The sequence below is a fragment of the Gasterosteus aculeatus genome, chromosome Y (genome assembly GCF_964276395.1).
Source record: "Gasterosteus aculeatus chromosome Y, fGasAcu3.hap1.1, whole genome shotgun sequence".
NCBI classification, from domain to species: Eukaryota; Metazoa; Chordata; class Actinopteri; order Perciformes; family Gasterosteidae; genus Gasterosteus; species Gasterosteus aculeatus.
Window position 1 is genome coordinate 9,951,914 of NC_135709.1, and position 20,103 is coordinate 9,972,016.

The window sequence follows — 20,103 nt, forward strand, 5'->3', positions numbered from 1 at the left end:
CCAGCTTACATCCAGGACATGGTCAAACCCTACATCCCAACCCGCACTCTCCGCTCTGCATCTACAAAACTACTCGTCCCTCCCTCACTGAGAGCAAAACACTCGACTAGGTCTCGACTCTTCGCTGTCCTTGCGCCGAAATGGTGGAACGCGCTCTCTGAAGACATCAGGACCGCAGAGAGCCTTCACATCTTCCGCCGCAAACTAAAGACACACCTCTTCAGACTCTACCTCGACGAAAGACTAACAAATTGTAGCACTTAAATTGTACTTGTAACGTCACTCATCTATAGCAAATTGTAAATTGGCTTATTTGAGGAAATTGCACTTTCTTGTTTCTTGTTCTCCTGAGTTTGTACCCTATGGTTGAATGCACTTATTGTACGTCGCTTTGGATAAAAGCGTCAGCTAAATGACATGTAATGTAATGTAATCAGTTTCATCGCCTCACTGGCTTTCCGACCCAGCAGAGGCACTGCACCGTCTGTGTTCACCACTTGGAACTCCAAGCGATACTGTTTGTGATGTCTTGGATTTCAATGGATTTTAATGTTACATTTCCCCACTGGCTTCAGCTTGCTTTTGTTGTACATAACTAGTACACTTTTAGTGTGTTCTAGCTCGGTGTCTGGATTCAGCAGGTTAATGGGGATGATGTTGCAACTAGCACCACAGTATTTGGAATCTGACCATGTCTTTGCCTAGTAGCACACCAGCATAGAGAAGCTGAGTGTCCTCTTTAACAGTGTTGTTATCTTTCACATCCTGTTCTCTCTCTGGGTCTTCATCTTTGCCCAAGTCTGTCTCCACTGCATCCACTATCTCAATGTCTGTCACAGTGATACATGTTATATCTTCATATTCATCACTCACATATTCTGTTGCTATTGTACTCACATTTTTCTTCCTCCTTTGGTCTGGTTTAGCTTCACATTTGGCTGCAAAGTGGTTCTCTCTGCCACACTTTGCACACTTCTTTCCGAACGCCGGACATTTCTGTTTGGTCCTTTCATGGGTTCTTCCGCAGAATTTACACTCCACTGTGTTGTTACCTGTTACGCCCCAGTCTAGGGGTGCCTAAGGTGCAACATGGATAGGCCCCAATCTTCCCCGTCTCCCAAGTAGCCACACACACTTTGCATTTATATAGGGGATATTTATTGAAAAAAAAGAGCTGGGTTGAGTAAACCCGGTATGTTGGGGTAAAAACAAACCACGGCTTCGCCGTTGCCCATCCCCAATATAACAAACAAACCAAAAAAACGATCCTAGCTATAAATAAGACACTGACCTACCAAAACAAAGGAGAAAAATAATGACATCAGTCTTACCTACCTATCTACTTAAAAACAGGAGAAAACCAACTCAAAAGAAAACATCAAACAACATTTTCTCTCATGATCGTGTTGTTACCACCACGCACAATCCTATCACGAATGAGCGAGTCTCTCAAAGTCCCAACGTTGCATGTTTTGGCCAGCAGTCTCCGTTCAGTGACATAACTGTCCATATTTTCACTGGCGCCCTGATTTCTCGTGAAGAAACAATAGCGTTCGACAGCTGGAGCCCAAACACAACGTCTGTGGCGGCTTAAGTCCCTCCATGGAATCACACGGCAGTCGCGCGCTAGCGGCTCAACCTAGCAGCGGTTAACTCTCTTCAGATCGGAGAAAACTAGTACGCACTCAGAATGAGTCCTCTTCCGGTGCCACCATGTTATAACGCGGTACTTAATCACAAAAACGAGCACACTCTTCCAGGTCTCACCTCACTGGGTTGTAAACTTTAATAAACTTCCACGTCGCGTGTACGATCCATCTTGCTCGGTCCGGTTACAAGACAGTGTTTTCCCAATAACAGTCCGTGTGACTCACGGAACTAAAATATGGTTCCTACCTATAGTTCCTATTGTTACAAGTACGAGGTAACACAATATGATTGATTTGATATTAATCAACTGTATTATCTATCATAATTATTCATTATCAGGTATTTCACAATGCTATAATAAGTTCCACAGTTTGTTAGTACAGAAGTGAATTGTTTAAAAGTTTCGGATTTGCCTCCATTTCCTATGTTATTTGAATAATGAGCAGGCGTGGTTGTATGGTACTTTGCCAGCAGGGGGCGATAATGCCAAAGGAATAAAACTCTCCCTGATTAAGTTTCAGGATCATTCATTAGATTCGTGTAAATCTACTACGGCTTTGTAAATCTACTTTGTAGGTGAACAAAATAATCCATATAAAATGTCTACGATTTAAAAAACAAATAAACTTTAGAGAGATATCACAACAGGTTTGATAAACACCATTAAATATTTTACATTAACAACCATCTAAAGTTGCGAAAGTGCTTTTTCTGTCACGGCGCTGAAGACACGAACAACTGAAGCGGTCAGCTGACTGAATCTGCAGGGCCACTAAAGCAGACAAACGCCACATTTATTCTTTCTCAGGTAAAACCTTCGCTTATAACATATTTAAATCAAAGGACGATGCTCAGCTAGACGTGTTCACCTTTGCTAGTAACAGTTTAAACATGTATTTATAAAAAAAACAATCCCGAAATCAGTGTGTTTCCTGCTCTGTTCGGGAACACCGTTTTGCCTTCTGGTTTCCTTACTTATTCCACGTGACAGTGAGAATGATGGTCGATGACGTTCTTCCCTTCCCATGAGACTCTCACGCTTCATCTATTCACCTTTTATCAGACGCAAGAATGAAGAAGAACAAATGCAAAGCGAGCAGCACAGCGGAGAAGGAGTTCGTGTTTGAGTTCAGGGCGGGGAAACACAGTTGTGTCCTCAAAGCGCCTCTGCAGTTTCCTGCTCAAGAGAACATCTGTGACCTCCACGGACGCCTGATCCTGCTGCATACAATACCCTGTTACATAGAGAACGGTGAGTGACCCCCCTCCTGCCCCCAGCTGGACCTTTGGCATTTCTCAGGCAAATCCTGAATTGGCTTCTTAAGCTGGATTTCTGCCTATCATTGCAATTCTGATGTTAATATCAGCCGAGCGCGAGCATTGTGGAAACTTGTCAGAAAATGTTTGCGGTCTTGCAGAAAGGTCCCCGTCCGTCGTTCTAACATCTCTTTATTTCTCACAACCTTCTCTGACAAAACCGACTAGCATTGGACAGAACTGTCACAAAATGACGACAAATGGTATTTTAAGTGTTGATTTAAATTCTCTAAAGCTAAACAGTCGAATTCTGGTTATTAAAGATGAATCTATTTAAGCAATATTTCCCTGCATGTCTTCATGGGGATTAAGAGTTATTGTCAAAATGCAAGCTGTTATTTGAAGCAATCTCATGCAATGGGGCCATTTTAACACTTTGCTTGCACAGTAACTAGAACATTGAAATTATGTTTTTTCGCTGTGTTTTCACCTCCTCCTTTAGAGCTAAAAACTTCCCTTTCCAACTTTGTTGAGAGTGAGACCATCCTGGATTATGACAGCGAGGCAGAGCTGGCCCTGCAAAGACTCACAGTGGGGGATGTAGATGTGAACCAGCTCACCAACGCGTGGACCAGGTCTTATGTGGAGGTAACTACATATTTCAGCATGTTTATTGTGCATAACAACTAAAATGCATTGCCTTCTTATCCTATCAGTATTTGCTGGACTGGCTGTTGACAGATTCACGGTCATGGTGCATTTTCTTGGATTGATTTTGATTTGTTAAAGCCACTCATCACCACTTTCTTTTACTTTTATGAGCTGATTGTTTCCCTCTAGTGGTACACAAGGTTGTTGCTTTTGTATACTACAAAATATCAGACTTTATTGGTAATATACATATATATATATATACAATATGTTTTTTATATACTGAGTGAAATAGATGCACTACTTTTTAGTAATTTCAAAAGAAGTAGTGCCGTTCATCTGCATCGATTATTCATCGAGTTTTTGAGAAAAAAACACAATCTTATTTCAAAAGCCGGCATGTGAATGTAATGTCTCTTCCATGCACTTGGCTAAACTTTGATTATGTTGCATCGGGTTGCACATCCTTGAGAGAAGGATCGTCACTTTATGTCAACGATCAATAGCAAACCGTCGGGTGACACGTTGAAGTAGACTTTGTAGTTCCAATGAGTACACTAAGAACAAACCTCTCACCCACACATTTCTTACATGATAAACGTCTCTTATTACTTAAGTCTTGGGTATTTGTAGAAAGACGAGGGCCGCCTCAGCGCCTGCTGCTCTTGCACATCTATCAGTTTACCAGGGCCCGTCATGTGTGAGTCTGTATAAATAAGGGAGTTTCACATTCTGATACTGTTCGGTCTCTGCTTCTCACTGGCCACTTTTAAGTGCAGCAGATTCGTTTTTTCTAAAGGGCAACTCTCTTTGTGCGCTCTGTCTCAGACGACGCTGGAGCATGCACGGCCCGAAGAGCCCAGCTGGGACGAGGACTTTGCCGACGTCTACCACGAGCTGATCCACTCGCCCGCCTCGGATACGCTTCTCAATCTGGAGCACAACTACTTTGTCAGCATCTCCGAGCTCATCAGCGAGAGGGATATGGAGATTAAGAAGCTCCAAGAGAGGTGGGTGTTTGTCTTTGTGAATTAGACCCTCGTAGGTGCTGAAGCTCTTCTCACCTTCTGTATGTTCAGCTTGCTCTCATTAAATACATGAATTAATCCATTCAAATTCAAGGTTGCATTGCTTGAAAATAGGTATAACTTGATGGGGTGAATATCTCAGAGGGCTCTGTAGATAAAGATGTATTTCCCGATCACTCTAATCAAATAAGCAGGCATGAAAATCCCTCACCTTTCGGCGAAGTTCGCCGTTTTGAAACCAGAACAGGTGACCTACGTGAATCGTGTAGATTCGATGATTTTTTTTGGGGGGCGGCGGGGTGTATTCATATTCAGTGAACTGCGAACAGGTGCGCGTGTCAGAAGGGAGCGCGAGATTCAGTGAATTGCGAACAGGGTAAGTGATGGTTTAAATATTTTCTGGTATATCTAAGTTAAGTTACCCAGGAGCTTTGTTGACATAGACTTAGCTAACGTTAGCTACAGGTTGATGAATTGAGTCATTTAACACAGCAGGAGAGAACGCGGCGTTGGCCAGCTAGCTAAAGCTCCGGTGGAATATGATTAGCTAACGCTAGCGTTTTTGAGGAGGTAGATTTTGAGGTGAGGGGACTGACAAGGTAAAGTGGTCCACCGTTCTATCAATAAGCAGACCTGCCAACCTGATACGCATTTTGACTTCAAAGTACGCTGGTACGATTTGTCACTCTAAACTACGCAAGAATTTGTCTAAAATTAATTTTAGACTAGTTGACCAGCGCACACTATATGCAATGCAATATAATGCATGACGAGTATTTAATAAGTATTTAATGTATTAAATACTATTTATTTAGTATTTAATGACTTGTCCGCTATTAGTTGTTGTCAACCCCCCCCCCCCCCCCCCCCCCTTGGTGCAAAAAATGATCCCTGGGACAAAACCAGTTGGGAAATGTCCCAAATATAGGGAAATGTATATTTTTCCTTGTCTGACAGGCAAGCCGTTGAAATGGACAAAGTGATGCACGAGCTGGGAAATACTTTGAGTGACCACGATGTAAACGCAGTCGCCTCTCAACACTTTGATGCACAGCAGGTAAAAAAGTGTTAATAGCAGGTGCCCTTTGATCCAAGTACCCAGTTATCATTTGACCGCAGACATTTCAGGGGGTTGTGGTGGAAGATTTTGCACAGACAATCGTTAAGTAAGAATCAAAGGCTCTGAGTCAAGTATGTCTTTTCTCCGTTTATTTCCTTGCAAGGGAAAAAAGGGTCACAACAGCTACGTGGTCAGTAGACTGTCAAGAACCTCCTTTTCTTCCCAACACATCGAGGCAGTTCTTATACCTAAACTTAGATATCGGTGGCGTCAACAGAAACCGTTAACCATCTTGTTGAGTCTCTACAGCCAGGGTACTGGGAACACCTTGTCAATGTGAGACACATCAGTTCTTTGACCGTGTCCTTGCTCTCCCAACATGCTTAAACAAAGGTGGTCATAGACATAACAAACACTTTGTTCAATCTCTACAGCTATGACGCTGGAAACATCTAATCCAAGTGGGAGACATCAGTTTGTATGTCAGGGCCTTTGTGACCTAAGCACTTGCAACTAATAAACTGGTTATACAAATGAAGCATTTAAAAGGGTCACATATCATTTTCCCATTACATTCCACTCTTTTGATTACATAATAATCACAAACTATGCAATCAATTTAGAATGACTACTCTAAAAATTCACTAGCTGATATCTACCACATCAAATATCACAAAACATGAACATCTGGACATCGCTCACAAAACTTTTCCTGCCACAGAACAAAAACTCCCTAAAAAAAACCTCCGAAATGGGAAAATAGGAAGAAATCTGTTAGGAGAAGATAAAGACTGGAAACCTTCTCACAGGATTTGAGCGTTACACCCCAGATGTCATGTGTACAGTATTGAAATAAAAAAGGAAGGAAAACATGTTTAAATCACAATACCAGAACTTGATCCCTTTTCACACAATACAGATATAGAATATTGTGGAAAGGTCATTATATCAATCATATTTACGTTACATACTAATAAATGCAAGAGTAAAAGCTGTTTTTGTGAGAATGTTATTTCTCATTGTTTTAGCAAGCTACTGTGAAACCAAAAACATTTAGAACACCAGGAATGCACACAGACAGTGTGTCACTATGTCACTATGCGTATGTGTCGAGGTCGTAAGTGTTCAGCTCGTCAAGGGAGTCCGAGTCACTGTTGGGGTTATCGTCAGAGTCGTTCCATGATAAGAGAGAACCACACTTTAGATAGCTGACTACGGAATCACAAAAAGATGCTGAGATTCAATGAAACTGAAGCAAGCAATAATATGAATAAAACCGTAGTGACACAAACGACTACTGTGTCTATGTGGAGGGGTCCTGGCCGTGTTCTTCTTCTTGTGTTGGTCCGCAGGTACACGTTGGGATGTGGAGTCTGCCAACCTTCTTTCTTGTGAGGCATCCGCGTTGTAGACAGTCAACACAGATCACAATGCACTGTGTGTCTGTCGGTCAACTGTCCGTCCGTGGTCACTGGATCGGTGGTGTCGGTTGATTGACACTTTTTGTGGGGGTAGGGTCGCCTGAGCCCACTGCTGGTACTGGATCTGGAACCTTCTTGCAATGGGATGCGTGGACCCAAGTTGCTCTTTCAGCTACCTTGACCGCTGTTTGGGTGACCAGGAGAATCTGGAATGGACCCTGCCACCGTTTAGCTTTCCAACTTTTCCTCCTGAAGTCCTTCACCAGCACAAAGTCACCTGGTTGCAGTCGGTGTAGTGGACCCGTTGCTTCTCTTGGAAGTGCAGCTACAACCTGTTTTCTTACATCAGACAAAGTGGAAGACAGTCGAATGCAATAGGTTAACATGTCATTCTCGCACATTGTGGTGGAAGGGAGTGGTGTTCCTGGAGCTTCCACACCTATATGGGGAGGAACTGCGAAAAGGATTTCAAATGGGCTTAGGTTGCTGCGTGTTTGTTTCCTCATCCGCATGTACATCAGAACCAATGACAGTGCTTTTGTCCACGGTAGACCTGTGTCTGTGCAACATTTGGCCAGTTTTGTTTTCAATGTTCCATTTTCTCTCTCTACCGCTCCCCCACTAGCTGGATGGTATGCGCAGTGTGTTTTTAAGTCAATACCCAGGTATGCACTTAATTCTGTGATTGCTTGGTTGACAAAATGTGAACCATTGTCGCTAGAAATTTTGCTTGGGATTCCCCAGCGGGAAATGATCTCTGAAATCAAGGCTTTAGCCACTGTGGAGGCTGTCTGCTTACTGGAGGGAAACACCTCAACCCATTTGGACCACATGTCTACCATTACAAGACAGTGTTTCTTACCTTCCGATGGGGAGAGTTCCACAAAATCCATCATTACATGTTCAAATGGTCTTGCAGGCGGTGGATGTGCTGCATGATGTGACACCTGTACTGAACGACCTACATTGTGAGTTGCAAATGTTATGCATGCTTGGCAGAACCTTTGTGCGTAAGCTGCAAAACCTTTTGTGAACCATGTTGCATCAATGATACTTAACATTCCCCCTTTTGACACATGGTCTAACCCATGAGTCAATTTCGCATATTGAGGGAAGAAATGTTTAGGTAAGCATGGATTACCATTCGGACCATACCAGATGCCGTCTATGAATTTGGAGCCTGAGGAGGACCAAAAACGTCTCTCATCTGAAGTAGAGAGGGACTGCACGGCTGCAAGAGAGGAGGGAAGAGAACACATGGCCGGAACTGGGCGTGATGGTTTGGGAAAAGGACGTCTAGCAGCCGCTTTTGCAGCTAAGTCCGCTCGCTCATTCCCCTTTGCGATGTCGCCTGTGCCGGATGTGTGCGCTGCACATTTACAAACGGCAATAGCTGTGGGCAACAAAATGGCATCCAATAGTTCTGCTATCAGAGTGTGGTGTAACACTGGTTTGCCATCCACAGAAAATTTCTGTGTCTCCACAGCGCGCCGAAATCATGAACCACGCCAAAAGCGCATCTGGAATCAGTGTGAATGGTTGTCGTTTTATCCTTAGCTAGTTTACAAGCTTCTGTTAGCGCGATTAATTCTGCTGCTTGGGCTGAGAGGTGACATGGAAGAGGGCCGGAACACAGAACAGCTGAGTTTGAAACAACAGAGAAGATTAGAACCAGTCAGGGGATCCCGTGAAGCAGATCCGTCAACATACATTACCATGTCACTGTTGAGCAGAGGTGTATCTGCGAGGTCTGGTTGAGGTGTGCACTGAGCTTCCAGCTCAGCCAAACAATTATGCTCCTCTCCATCCTCCGGAGTGGGGAGAAGAGATGCAGGATTGAGGACATTGCAGCGTTTTACTGTAACATTCGGCATGTCTAGGAGACATGTGTGATATCGAAGGTAACGCGCTGCAGATAAATGAGACGACTTCTGTTCGAGAAGAATCAGTGAAACCGAATGTGGAACCAATAATGTTAGCGTAGCATAGCCTACAATGTCACGAGAGGCTGTAAGTGCCTTTTCAGCAGCTGCCACAGCTCGAAGGCACTGTGGTAAGCCTGCTGCTACCGGATCAAGTTTCGCAGAGAAATAAGCTACTGGTCGTAGTTTATCGCCATGGGATTGTAGGAGCACTGATGTCATACATCCAGAACGTTCATCAACGGTTTGTGTGAACGGTTTGTGAGGATCAGGAAGACCCAAAGTCGGAGGAACTTGTAACGCGCATTTCATGTCCGTGAAAGCTTGAGAGGCTGCAGGGAGCCACTGAATTTTATCATGCGCGCTGAGATTTTTTCCATGTATCAATGAGGTTGCTCGTTCCTCTGAGGAACAGAGGTTGCTCGAGTTGGGAGTAATTTGGAATAAATGACCTACAGTAGGAACACATTCCCAAAAATGACATCATCTGTTTCTTGGTTTGTGGTTTTGGAAGTGTTACAATTGAGGCGATGCGTTTTGGTGATAGTGTCTTCCCTTCACCGGAAATGTTATGGCCTAGGAAATGAACGTTTTGTGAAACAAACTGTAGTTTGGATAGGCTGGCCTTGTGTCCTTCCGCTGCTAAGTGTTGAAGCAATTTGAGTGTGTCCTGTTCACACTGCTTTTGTGTTGGAGCTGCAATTAAACAGTCATCAACATACTGCAAAAGAGCTGTTCCTGGAGACAAAGTGAGGCTCTCCAAACTTTCCCTGAGTGCCTCGTTGTAGATCGTAGGTGATTCTGTGTAGCCCTGACACAAGCGTGTGAAAGTGTAAGGCTTGCCATTGAAATTAAACGCAAACCAAAACTGACTGTCAATGTCCACAGGGACACTGAAAAAAGCATTTGAGAGGTCAACCACGGAGAACCATCGAGCATCAGGTGGAACCTGTGCCATAATGGTGTAAGGGTTGGGAACATTTGGGGCTCGTGCGTGGACGGCTGCATTAACTGCTTTTAGGTCCTGCACGAAGCGCCACTCAGTTGGTTTGCCTGCATCTCTGATCTTTTTAACTGGAAAAATAGGTGTTCTTACCGGCGAGTCAGGACATGGAACAATGACTCCGGCCTTTAAGAGGGAGTTGAACACCGGTGTTATACCGTCAATGGCCTCTTGGCGCAGTGGGTATTGATGTTTGTGGGGACGGAAGTCTGATCGAGGAGTGATGACCACAGGTTGACATTTTTTGATGAGTCCCACGTCATATTTATGCGCTGCCCACAAGGTGTCTGGAACAGAACTGAGGGCAGGAGAAATAGAGGAGACATTAGTCAAAAATGTATCAGTGTGTGTGTCAGAAAATATGTTATTTTCATCCATGACATAAACAGATCTGAGAGCAGGTGTGCAAAATGCGAATGGCTGTTTAAAGAAGCCTGTCGACGGAGAGCACATCACAAGTGGATCTGGTGTAGCCTCCCAATCTGCCAATGCCTCGCACGCTGCGACAAAGGGTCCCAAATCTCTCCATTGGTCTGTTGCTGCTTTAGACAAGGAGATGTGTGGGAAAGAAGAGTCCACATTAAAGAGGTGCTGCTGAGAGGGGGTGAGAGAAACGGAAACAGCACATTTAAGTGTGGACCAAAACAATGTCATACATGCAATTTGATCATTCAGATCCTGTAGAAATAATGCATCATATTGCTTATCTGGCCCATGTGACACATGAGCTGTGCAGTGGAGATATGAAGCATCCATGCACTCTGCCTCAGGCTGGACGCGTGATGCTGCCAGGTGGGACAGTTCTGATTGTGAGTCAACCGGAAGCCACCACTGGTACACAAACATTGGATCACTCATAACTGTATTTGCCATCTGGTCAATGGCTCTGCATCTCACCACTTGCAACCCTGTAGGAGTGGAGATGAGGCTAATGCCGAAAGAACACATGAGGTCTCTGCCCATTAGATTAATGGGACAGCAAGAGGACAGCAAAAAGGAATGTTTTACTGTGATGTCTGGTTCAGGGTCAGTTGAGTCAGTGTGTGTACTGGTCATAGGTGCCGTAAATCTCTCTACAATAGTCATCCCTGAAGCTCCTTGTGAGAAAACCTGTTTTCCACTAAGTTTCTGACCTGGAAAATACTTCTGTTGTATTACAGAATGTGTAGCCCCCGAATCAACCAAAAACGATAAAAGTTTCCCTTGAATTTGCACCATAGTGGTGGGCATATTTTCAAATGATTTTCCTGAAAACTTTGCGTATGTGTGTTTAAGTGAAAGCTTTTGTTGTGTTCTCAATTGCTCTGTGATGTCCACGAGAGCTTGTTGTTGCTCTGGTGTGTGTGTGTGAGTGTGTGTGTGTGTGTGTGTGTGAGTGTGAGTGTGAGTGTGCGTGTGCGTGCAGGGAGTTAGTGCAGAAAGCGTTTCTTCATTGCAGGCTGCGGTGTGTGTGTGTTTTACTTCCCTTATCATGTGAGGCCTCAGCATGGTTGCCGTCTCCCCCTCACATGCAGCCTCCTCCCCCTCCGCCTCACGTCAATCGGAATGTGCGTTGCCACCCCTTCCTCGTCTGGCCAGTCCACGCCCCCATCCTCTACGAGGTGCGTTTTGTGGACATTCTCTGTGCCAATGTCCCTGTTCGCCACAGCGGAAACACGTATCATAGTCATTGGGTGGAGACAGCTGTGATCCCTCCTGGTTCCAGGAGGAGCGTCCCCTCGTCATATCCCGACCACGCCCCCTGAATCCGCCCCGTTGGTTGGGATCCCGTGGGCGGTCGTTTCTGGCAAGTTGAGTGACAGCTTGGAGCATAGTCAGTTGGGCGAGTTCAATCTGACGTGAGCGCCTTTTCCCCTCGTGGTCAGTTCTCTCTATGTCCATGGATTGCGCATGCGCAGCATGTTTCTTTACATCCGCTAGTCGCGAGTCTTCCATTCCAGCAACAGAGCGCTGCACATTCATTTTTATGTCGGGTAATAGTCCATTCATGAAAGCATTCTTCAGGTGTGATTCCCACGTCCCCAGAGCGTCTCCTAACACGGCGGGTTGTGGAATGCCACTGAATGCCACAGAAGTCTTTGGTAGTAATCATGGACGGACTCACCCGCTGCCTGCTTGTTATTGTTGATGGGAGTCATATCCACTTTGTCAGGGAACAATGTCTTTATGCCGTCGCTCAAAGCCGTGAGTGTGTCTCTGTACGGCTTATTTTGATTTGAACTCCATTCAACGTCTGCCGCACTGGTGTCTCCTGCAACCAGCTGGTTGAGCTTCTGGTAGTGAGTCGGACCCACGTGACTCATTAGAACACGTCGAATTTCAGCAAAGTTGGGCAGGAATTGCTTACAGAAGTCCATGAATGCTTCAGCAAACAGTCTTCCCGAGTGCTGTATCGGCGGGAGATGAGCCATTGCAGCTCTAATGTCCGTATCAGTCCAAGGCCGGAAAACAAGTATGGGACCTGAGTGTCCTGGTACTTGAATCATTGGGGTTTGGAGCACAGATTTTCCATCCGGGGGAACTCCCTCTGGGTCGAAAGAGGGGGAAAAAACATCTGATGTAGATGGTTGCTCTGCAATCAGTTTGTTGATGGCAGAAGTGTCCCCTCCGGTTGCTCCTGGAGAGCGAGATCGAGTGAGGAGAGCAGCCTGTCTCTTTTCCTCCTCTTCGCCGAGGAGTCGTTCTTGTGCTGCTTTCACTGCCGCTTCCTTTTCCTCCCTCTGCCGGGTGTAGTGAACTTTGATATGTGCTCCTGCAGACGGAGGTTGCTGGTTCGCAGATGAAGCAGGGTACGGTGGTGGGCATGTGTTGAGGAGAGGGCCGCCAGCCCCTGTGAGACTCGGATACAAGGGAGAAGAAGCACATCGGTCATTTTGTTCAATAACATTTGGATCTGGTTTTTCAACCAATGTGGTTTTTGCGCATGTCAATTCTTTAGCCATTTGTTTCCTTTCTCTACATTCACATTCATCCTCCCACCATTTTAACCATTTACTTTGTTTCTCAATGTTCTCCAAGTCTTTGCCTTTTATCACCCTCTGAGTTTTTATACCCTTCTCTTTTCCCTCTAAGCCTGTTCGTAACATGTTCAGTTTTATTCTACTGAAAGAACCATTTGCAGGGAACCCAAAATCTTTTGACCACTCGGGCAAAAACTCTAGAGATTGATCTCCATATTTCCTTCTCATCAGATCCACAATGGGTCCCTCCGGAGAACCCATTTCCTTTTTACCTTTACCGTGTACACCACCCATCTTTCAGGCGTGGTGAAGTATACTTTTTATTACTTAAAATATAGTCGTCACTATAAGTCTTGATTTTCTTTTACGTAGGAAAAATACAAGTTAAAACCCAACCAGAACTATTGGTTAATAAATATAGGTCAAGGGCGCAAATATCTGTTTTCATACTTCTGTCCGAAAACCCCGATATTGTTCCTGTCTTCCTGTTAGGTCAAGGGCTGAGATTTTGCGACTTCAATGAACTCTCAAAATCCCTCCTATCTTCCCCTTCGGTCAAGGGTCACAATTGTCAATTGCCCCTGTCTTCCCCTTTGGTCAAGGGTCACAATTATGCGTTTTCAGAGTGTTAGTCTGAATACAATCGTAAATGCGCACATTGCTCCCTGTCTTCCTCAGTAAAAAGTTGGATGCTGATGAACCGGAAATACTGTACAATTACTCTTATAATTTTATACACATTTTTCAAATAACCGGATAAAAAGACAAGTTATCATCATTAGAAGCCCAATCAAATAACCGAAATTTGGATTTTCTAAGAAGAGAGAGAAAAAATAATTTAAAAAAAATCCCAAAGTACTAAATACCCGTCTTTGTAATCTGTTATCACCCGTTATAATTCAGGAAGCCCCGTTTGAAAATCAGAATATCAACTTCTTACCCGATTCGTGTGAAAATCTTCCTCATCGGATCGTGTTGAAGCCAATCAGGTCTCTTTTGGTCGCCGGCCCCCTCTCTCTGAGTGTGATGAGGTATAGGGCAGAATCACGTTTGGTGGATCCTGAAGGGGCCCCTTCCCGGACGTCCTCGGAGTCCCGACGGAGCTTCAAACGATCCCACTTCTGACACCAAATTGTGGTGGAAGATTTTGCACAGACAATCGTTAAGTAAGAATCAAAGGCTCTGAGTCAAGTATGTCTTTTCTCCGTTTATTTCCTTGCAAGGGAAAAAAGGGTCACAACAGCTACGTGGTCAGTAGACTGTCAAGAACCTCCTTTTCTTCCCAACACATCGAGGCAGTTCTTATACCTAAACTTAGATATCGGTGGCGTCAACAGAAACCGTTAACCATCTTGTTGAGTCTCTACAGCCAGGGTACTGGGAACACCTTGTCAATGTGAGACACATCAGTTCTTTGACCGTGTCCTTGCTCTCCCAACATGCTTAAACAAAGGTGGTCATAGACATAACAAACACTTTGTTCAATCTCTACAGCTATGACGCTGGAAACATCTAATCCAAGTGGGAGACATCAGTTTGTATGTCAGGGCCTTTGTGACCTAAGCACTTGCAACTAATAAACTGGTTATACAAATGAAGCATTTAAAAGGGTCACATATCATTTTCCCATTACTGGTGAATTATCCGATTGGCTCTGGCCTGCTCAGTTCCTCGGTGGGTGACTTTGACTCCTTTGAGCAGGTGTTGGAGAACAAGTGGGCCAGTGAGCTGAAGCAAGTTACTGGCATTCAAAAGCACGAGTATCAACAGTGGGTCATCAGTCTGCACCAGGACCTGCAGAAGTCCAACAACAGCAGCCAAATCAAGTGAGTTCATCTGCATGTGTGTGTGTGTGTGTGTGTGTGTACACTCAGACAAAAGACTATGTCAGCCTGTTGGAGTCGTGGAAAAACTGAGGAATGATGTGTGTGTTTGTGTGGCATTGTCGGATTTAAATTCAGTTTAAATTCATATGTGATTCAGCATTGAGTCGATACTAACACTTAACACTTACATTAAGAAAAATAAGGTGATAAAAAGAGGGATCTAAATGATTAAAGCAACTTGTTAAGTTCTAAAACAGCCTGATTCTGACTAAATGGCTTTAGATTTGCTGCAGTAAAAGTCTTGACTCGAGGTCAAACTGACACTTAACTGACAGGATCTTACTTATTACTCACCTACTAATCCAAAACATGGCATGTCGACTGGCCCTTTTTATGTACATATAAACCGGTGTTGCATCTAAGTTGCACCAATGGTGAGCTTTATAACATCAGTTCGGTCCGGCATCGTTGGATAAGAAGTGCAGAAAGAATCGAATGACGGTTTGCGGTAATGTGGTCTGTTTTAAAGAGAGTGTTTAAATTCAGGTCTTACGTCCCTCTTCCATCAAAACACCGATGAATGCTAAGAGCTGCTCGGACAATGTGCTGACCCTGCATCAGTTCTCTCTCTTAATGATGAATATCATTATCTTGTTATGTGTTGGTGGAACTTCCAACTTCCAGATCAGCACTTTGTAATCAAGCATTGTAAAAGAATTCAGGCTGCAAATTTGATTCCAATTGAAGTGCTGAAAGCAAAAGTAAAATCCTTACCACATTTATAAATACATTGTTTAATATTTTTGAGTCGCCACGGGAAAACTGCTGCTGAATGAGTGCGATCGTCTTTAATAAATGTGCCTTATCCCTTTTAATAATGTGTTTTCCAGGCCTCGTAGGGGAAATCTTGCAAATAATTTCAAAGCAGTAAAAATAGATCTCTTTATTTCCAGTGAGGAGATTATGGTGCAGCACAGCCAGCAGTCGGAGCAGGCGGATTCCGAAGCCAGGATGTTTGAGGAGCAGCCTCCGCTGAAGGAGAGTTTCACCATCCACTTAGGTGCTCCACTTCTAACACGCTCTCCGAGTCCTCGCGCAGAAACCTCAACGACAGTCTCCCCGAAACACTCGTATCTGTTTTGCTTTTTGGTAGCGCGACTCATTAAAATTCCTAAAAAAAAAAGAAAATTTAAAAAAAGCTGTATTGACGGGTGCTACGGGTCAACACGTGATCACTTTCCCGACCAGGAGCTCAACTGAAGACGATGCACAACCTGCGGCTGATCCGGGCCGACGTGCTGGACTTCTATAAGCACCGGCGGCACGGCAGCGGCGGCGCCAAGCTGAGGCGGCTGCAGACGGCCCTCTCGCTCTACTCCTCCTCTCTCTGTGGTCTGGTGCTGTTGGTCGACAACAGGGTCAACTCCTACAGCGGCATCAAAAGAGGTAGGGAGGGGGGGGGTTAGTTTGCTCATTTAAAGTGTTTAAAGAAGGGGGGTAGCACTCCTTTGATGGTATGCTTATAGACCAGGCGGTCCATTCTCCTTTTTAATTGTGGCTGTGTACCAACTTTATCTTCCCCCCCTCAGACTTTGCGACTGTCGCGAAGGAGTGTACAGACTTCCACTTCCCCTTCCTGGAGGCGCAGCTGGACGAGGTGCAGCAGGTGTTGCTCTACGCCAGAGCCCAGCGGAGCAGCAAGCAGAAAGAGCAGCCCGGTCCGACTTTTGCCTGCTCCACGACATCTGTAATCGAGACAGAACATTTAGAGAAGATCAGAATCCAGACTGAGGAATGTAGTTGATCATTCGTTTCTTTTTTTTTCTTTCATTTAGCCCGCCGTACCTCACACAAGGGTTAACTGATGTTGTACATCATGGCCATGATGCACGTGGTCGTACCGCCTTGGTTTAGCTGAATTCCTCTCAACATGGGGAGTGAGTCTGTGTAAATGTCTGCCTTGCAGCGCAGAATTTTATATAGGAAACAGTTTTTTTTTTTTACAAAGCTGGAACATTGGATTCAGCATAATGCCGGCAGTGTGAGCCGGGGATTAAATAGTCAGAAGGCAGAAGAAGACACTTTCCCGGGCTGCTATGTATAGAAACATCCTTCCTAAAGAGCAGCCGCCTCAGCCGTCAATGACATCATCATTTGACAAAATATTCGTACCAATTTTCATTGTATTTCTCAACCTATTTCCTCACAGAGACTCAGAGGAACGGAGGCGACGATAAGAGCAAAAACCTCGAAAGAAACCCATCCAACATCCTACCAGGTAGTAATGCTTGTTACATGTAGTCCTGGTCCCGGTTTTCAACTACAGGTTTTCTGCAGGTTCAGGAGCTCCACACAGATTTTGTAGAAATTGAGAGTACGGCAACTATGCACCAACCTGTTACACCTGAGCAATACGCCAACGAGCGAGCAGAGATGTTCGACCCTTTAGACGAAATTAACGTGTAGAAAGTTTCAAATGAGAGAGTAAAAGAAATAAAGAATTGAACCAGTTGGCTTAATGAAATAAATAACTGACTCGCCGTTGGCCGCTCCATGTGACTGGAGTACGAAGGCGGAAACAACGAGAGTCCAGAGCTTAGGTTGATGGAGTCCCACGAGGTCAGGGGTCACGCTCAAGTCCTGATATCGGCCTGTTGTTGCCCGGCAGAAAACCTCCCCGGCTGCACGGGCCCTCAGCGATGGCCCTGAAGCGCCGCGTCCTCAGCTGTGACCTGGCTCATCAGCCATCATCTTATTACCCCGGTTCTAATCCAGGAGGCCAATGTAGAGGGTCGTGAACTCTTGTGTTTACCGAGGACCTCGGTGTGTGTGTGTGTGTGTGTGTGTGTGCAGCCGTACAAGCTCTCAGCGTCGGATCAAGTTCAGCAGAAGATGCCATCACAAATAGGGGAAATTATATGTGGGGGAATTAGAAAAACATTTTTTTAATTTATTCGTATTATTTGGCCAGCTGAAAAATTAATCAAGGCGCACATTCTTCCTCGTTCCTTAACTGAATTAAGATTGAAATATATTAAACTGAGAGTCTCACACGACGGGACGTACGTTTCATGAAGCCTCTACCTGGATCCCCATCATGCCACAACATTTCCATCCTTCTCCGGTCTAATCAAGAGTCGTTGTTTACGTAACCAAAAGGCTTCTAACTTTTGAAGCCCCCGGAGGAACTTTGATTAATAGCTTCTGGTTCCACATCAGAACTTTCTATTTGTCATCTTCCTTTCAGTCTTGTTTGCTGCTTAGCTGTGATTTAGGCCTGTCGGCACAAGCCTGCTCTTGTGTTTGGCATTGAAAACCCCACAGTTTATTTTGAAGAACTGTGGAATGCAAAAATAAGCCAACCTGACAACGCTTTTGTTCATCTTCCTGGTTGTAATTTACCAGCCTCAATAACTTGTGCGAGCACACCTTCCTTTGTAAAACTCCGGCCAAACGGTTGATTAGTTGTGTCAGATCGCCGCTGCTCGAGTCTGATGCAATTGATCTGGAGGGCAAACCGCTCAGTGGGTGACGGGCGTTCACACCGGTCCAATCGTGGGCCAGTTTGTTGACAAAGGAATGGCTGCAACACAGCGGATAACGAGAGTGTGCGTCTGTGAGTGTGTGTGATTGTGTTTGTGACTCTGCCTGTCTGATGTTGTGAGCAAAGGTTGGATGCAGCGATGACTCCCTGCTGAGGTCACTGTGTGAGAACCAGCAGTCTGCAAACAAAAGTGACTTCACTTAAACATTATTTGTGTGGATAGAGTCCACTTTGTGTTTGACTTAGATACTGTACGGACTACATATTAACTAATGTGTACTCAACTCAGACGAGGTGGGATTTTGTTTGATCCTCCAGCACATCTTTTGTGTGTCTCCCCTCGCCTCTCTGCAGGAGATGACCATCCCGTGGTGTCTAAAGAGAGCAGAGCTGGTATTCAAATGTGTCAAAGGTGAGATGGACATCCAACAACATTTTCACCTGGGAAATAATTTTCCTGAGCTTGTACGCTCCCTCAAATATGATCACCGTTAAAGCGGCAAGTGACATTGCCACTTGGACGCGTTGGTCCTTAGCCTGCTGTGTGTTGGTGCCGCTACGGCAGCATTTTACATGGCAAGAAATAACCAAAGAAATATATAAACACGCACGATTTATAATAAATTGTTGTCAGATTGAGATAAGCAGAGAGCTCCTACATACAAACGTACTGCGAATAACTGCTTCAATCTGCTTCTGTCTCCAGGGTTCATGATGGAGATGGCCTCATGGGATGGAGGAATATCACGCACAGTCCAGTTTCTAGTGCCAAAGGTGAGAGGCGAACGTCCCCTTCCTCCCCGGCGTGTTTTCTGTCTCAAAACTCTTTGCCGAGACGATGCGCTATCGTCCTTCCGAGCAATAAATCTGCGCTTCTCTTTTTGTGTTGACAGAGTATCTCCGAGGAGATGTTCTGCCAGTTGAACACCATGCTGCCTCAGATCTTCCGTCTCCTCCACCCTGACGCTCACCTCAAAGCACTGAAGGGAGCGCGTTGCCCTTTTTTCAGGAGCTGTTGACTTAAGTAGTGACGATTTCCTGGCAAAGTAGCACACGTGCCAAAAAAGAAAAGGAAAAAAAAGAGATGTAGACAAGCAACGTCTGGTGAGCCTCGTTATTTTTGCACCTTCCAAAGCCACCAACGCTGTAAATCCTTCTCATTCCAGTCAGTCAGTGGCTCATCTCCAAAACAGCTGTCGCAGTTTTCATTTTGAGCCTGGATCACTCTTTTTGTGTATTTGTATCTGTGTGAATGAGTGTGTGTGTGTACGTCTGTAAAAGCAGTTGGCAGTGTTCCTGAAGACAAAGATGCAACTCACACACTTCTCCCTGCACAAGAGATTTAAAGATGTTAAGTTTAAAAAGAATGTCGTCCGACCCTTGAATTTCATGTTCGTCCTCATGAGCCGCTTATATTTTCTGTACATTCACTCTATATGTTTACATTTTTAATGTTTGAATAATAAAACGCTCTCCACACGGATTTGATGTAAATTCGTCATGAAAGCCACTAAAAGCTCACGACAGACTTTCCCATTTTGGCTGGTGAGCTTTTTTCTCCCCCTCTGCCAGCCACGTACAGCTAGTGGCGTTTGATGAGTTATCCACAAGCACACAATCCCTCTGAAGTCATTCATTGAAATTACATCGCTCACTTATTTAAATTAAATCACTGCACTGCTTAATGAATCAAAGCCATGATATTTAATAAACAAGCAAACTGAATTTATCTTAGAAACCGCACCCGCCACAAAAAGTTAAATGAGGACAAATGAATTATT

At 44.7% G+C, this 20,103-nt stretch overlaps 1 protein-coding gene across 1 annotated transcript; it reads left to right on the top strand.

Moving 5' to 3' along the window:
* The first annotated feature begins 2,366 nt into the window (after window positions 1-2,366).
* Window positions 2,367-19,805, top strand: LOC120812505 (FERRY endosomal RAB5 effector complex subunit 3-like). The gene is made up of 13 exons (XM_040168587.2): window positions 2,367-2,458; window positions 2,714-2,902; window positions 3,410-3,555; window positions 4,387-4,568; window positions 5,544-5,643; window positions 14,654-14,778; window positions 15,732-15,838; window positions 16,027-16,224; window positions 16,368-16,496; window positions 16,988-17,056; window positions 18,677-18,734; window positions 19,029-19,096; window positions 19,216-19,805. The coding sequence occupies exons 2-13, from the start codon at window positions 2,722-2,724 to the stop codon at window positions 19,284-19,286; spliced, it is 1,434 nt and encodes a 477-aa protein (XP_040024521.2). The 5' UTR covers window positions 2,367-2,458; window positions 2,714-2,721; the 3' UTR covers window positions 19,287-19,805.
* Window positions 19,806-20,103: the final 298 nt, after the last annotated feature.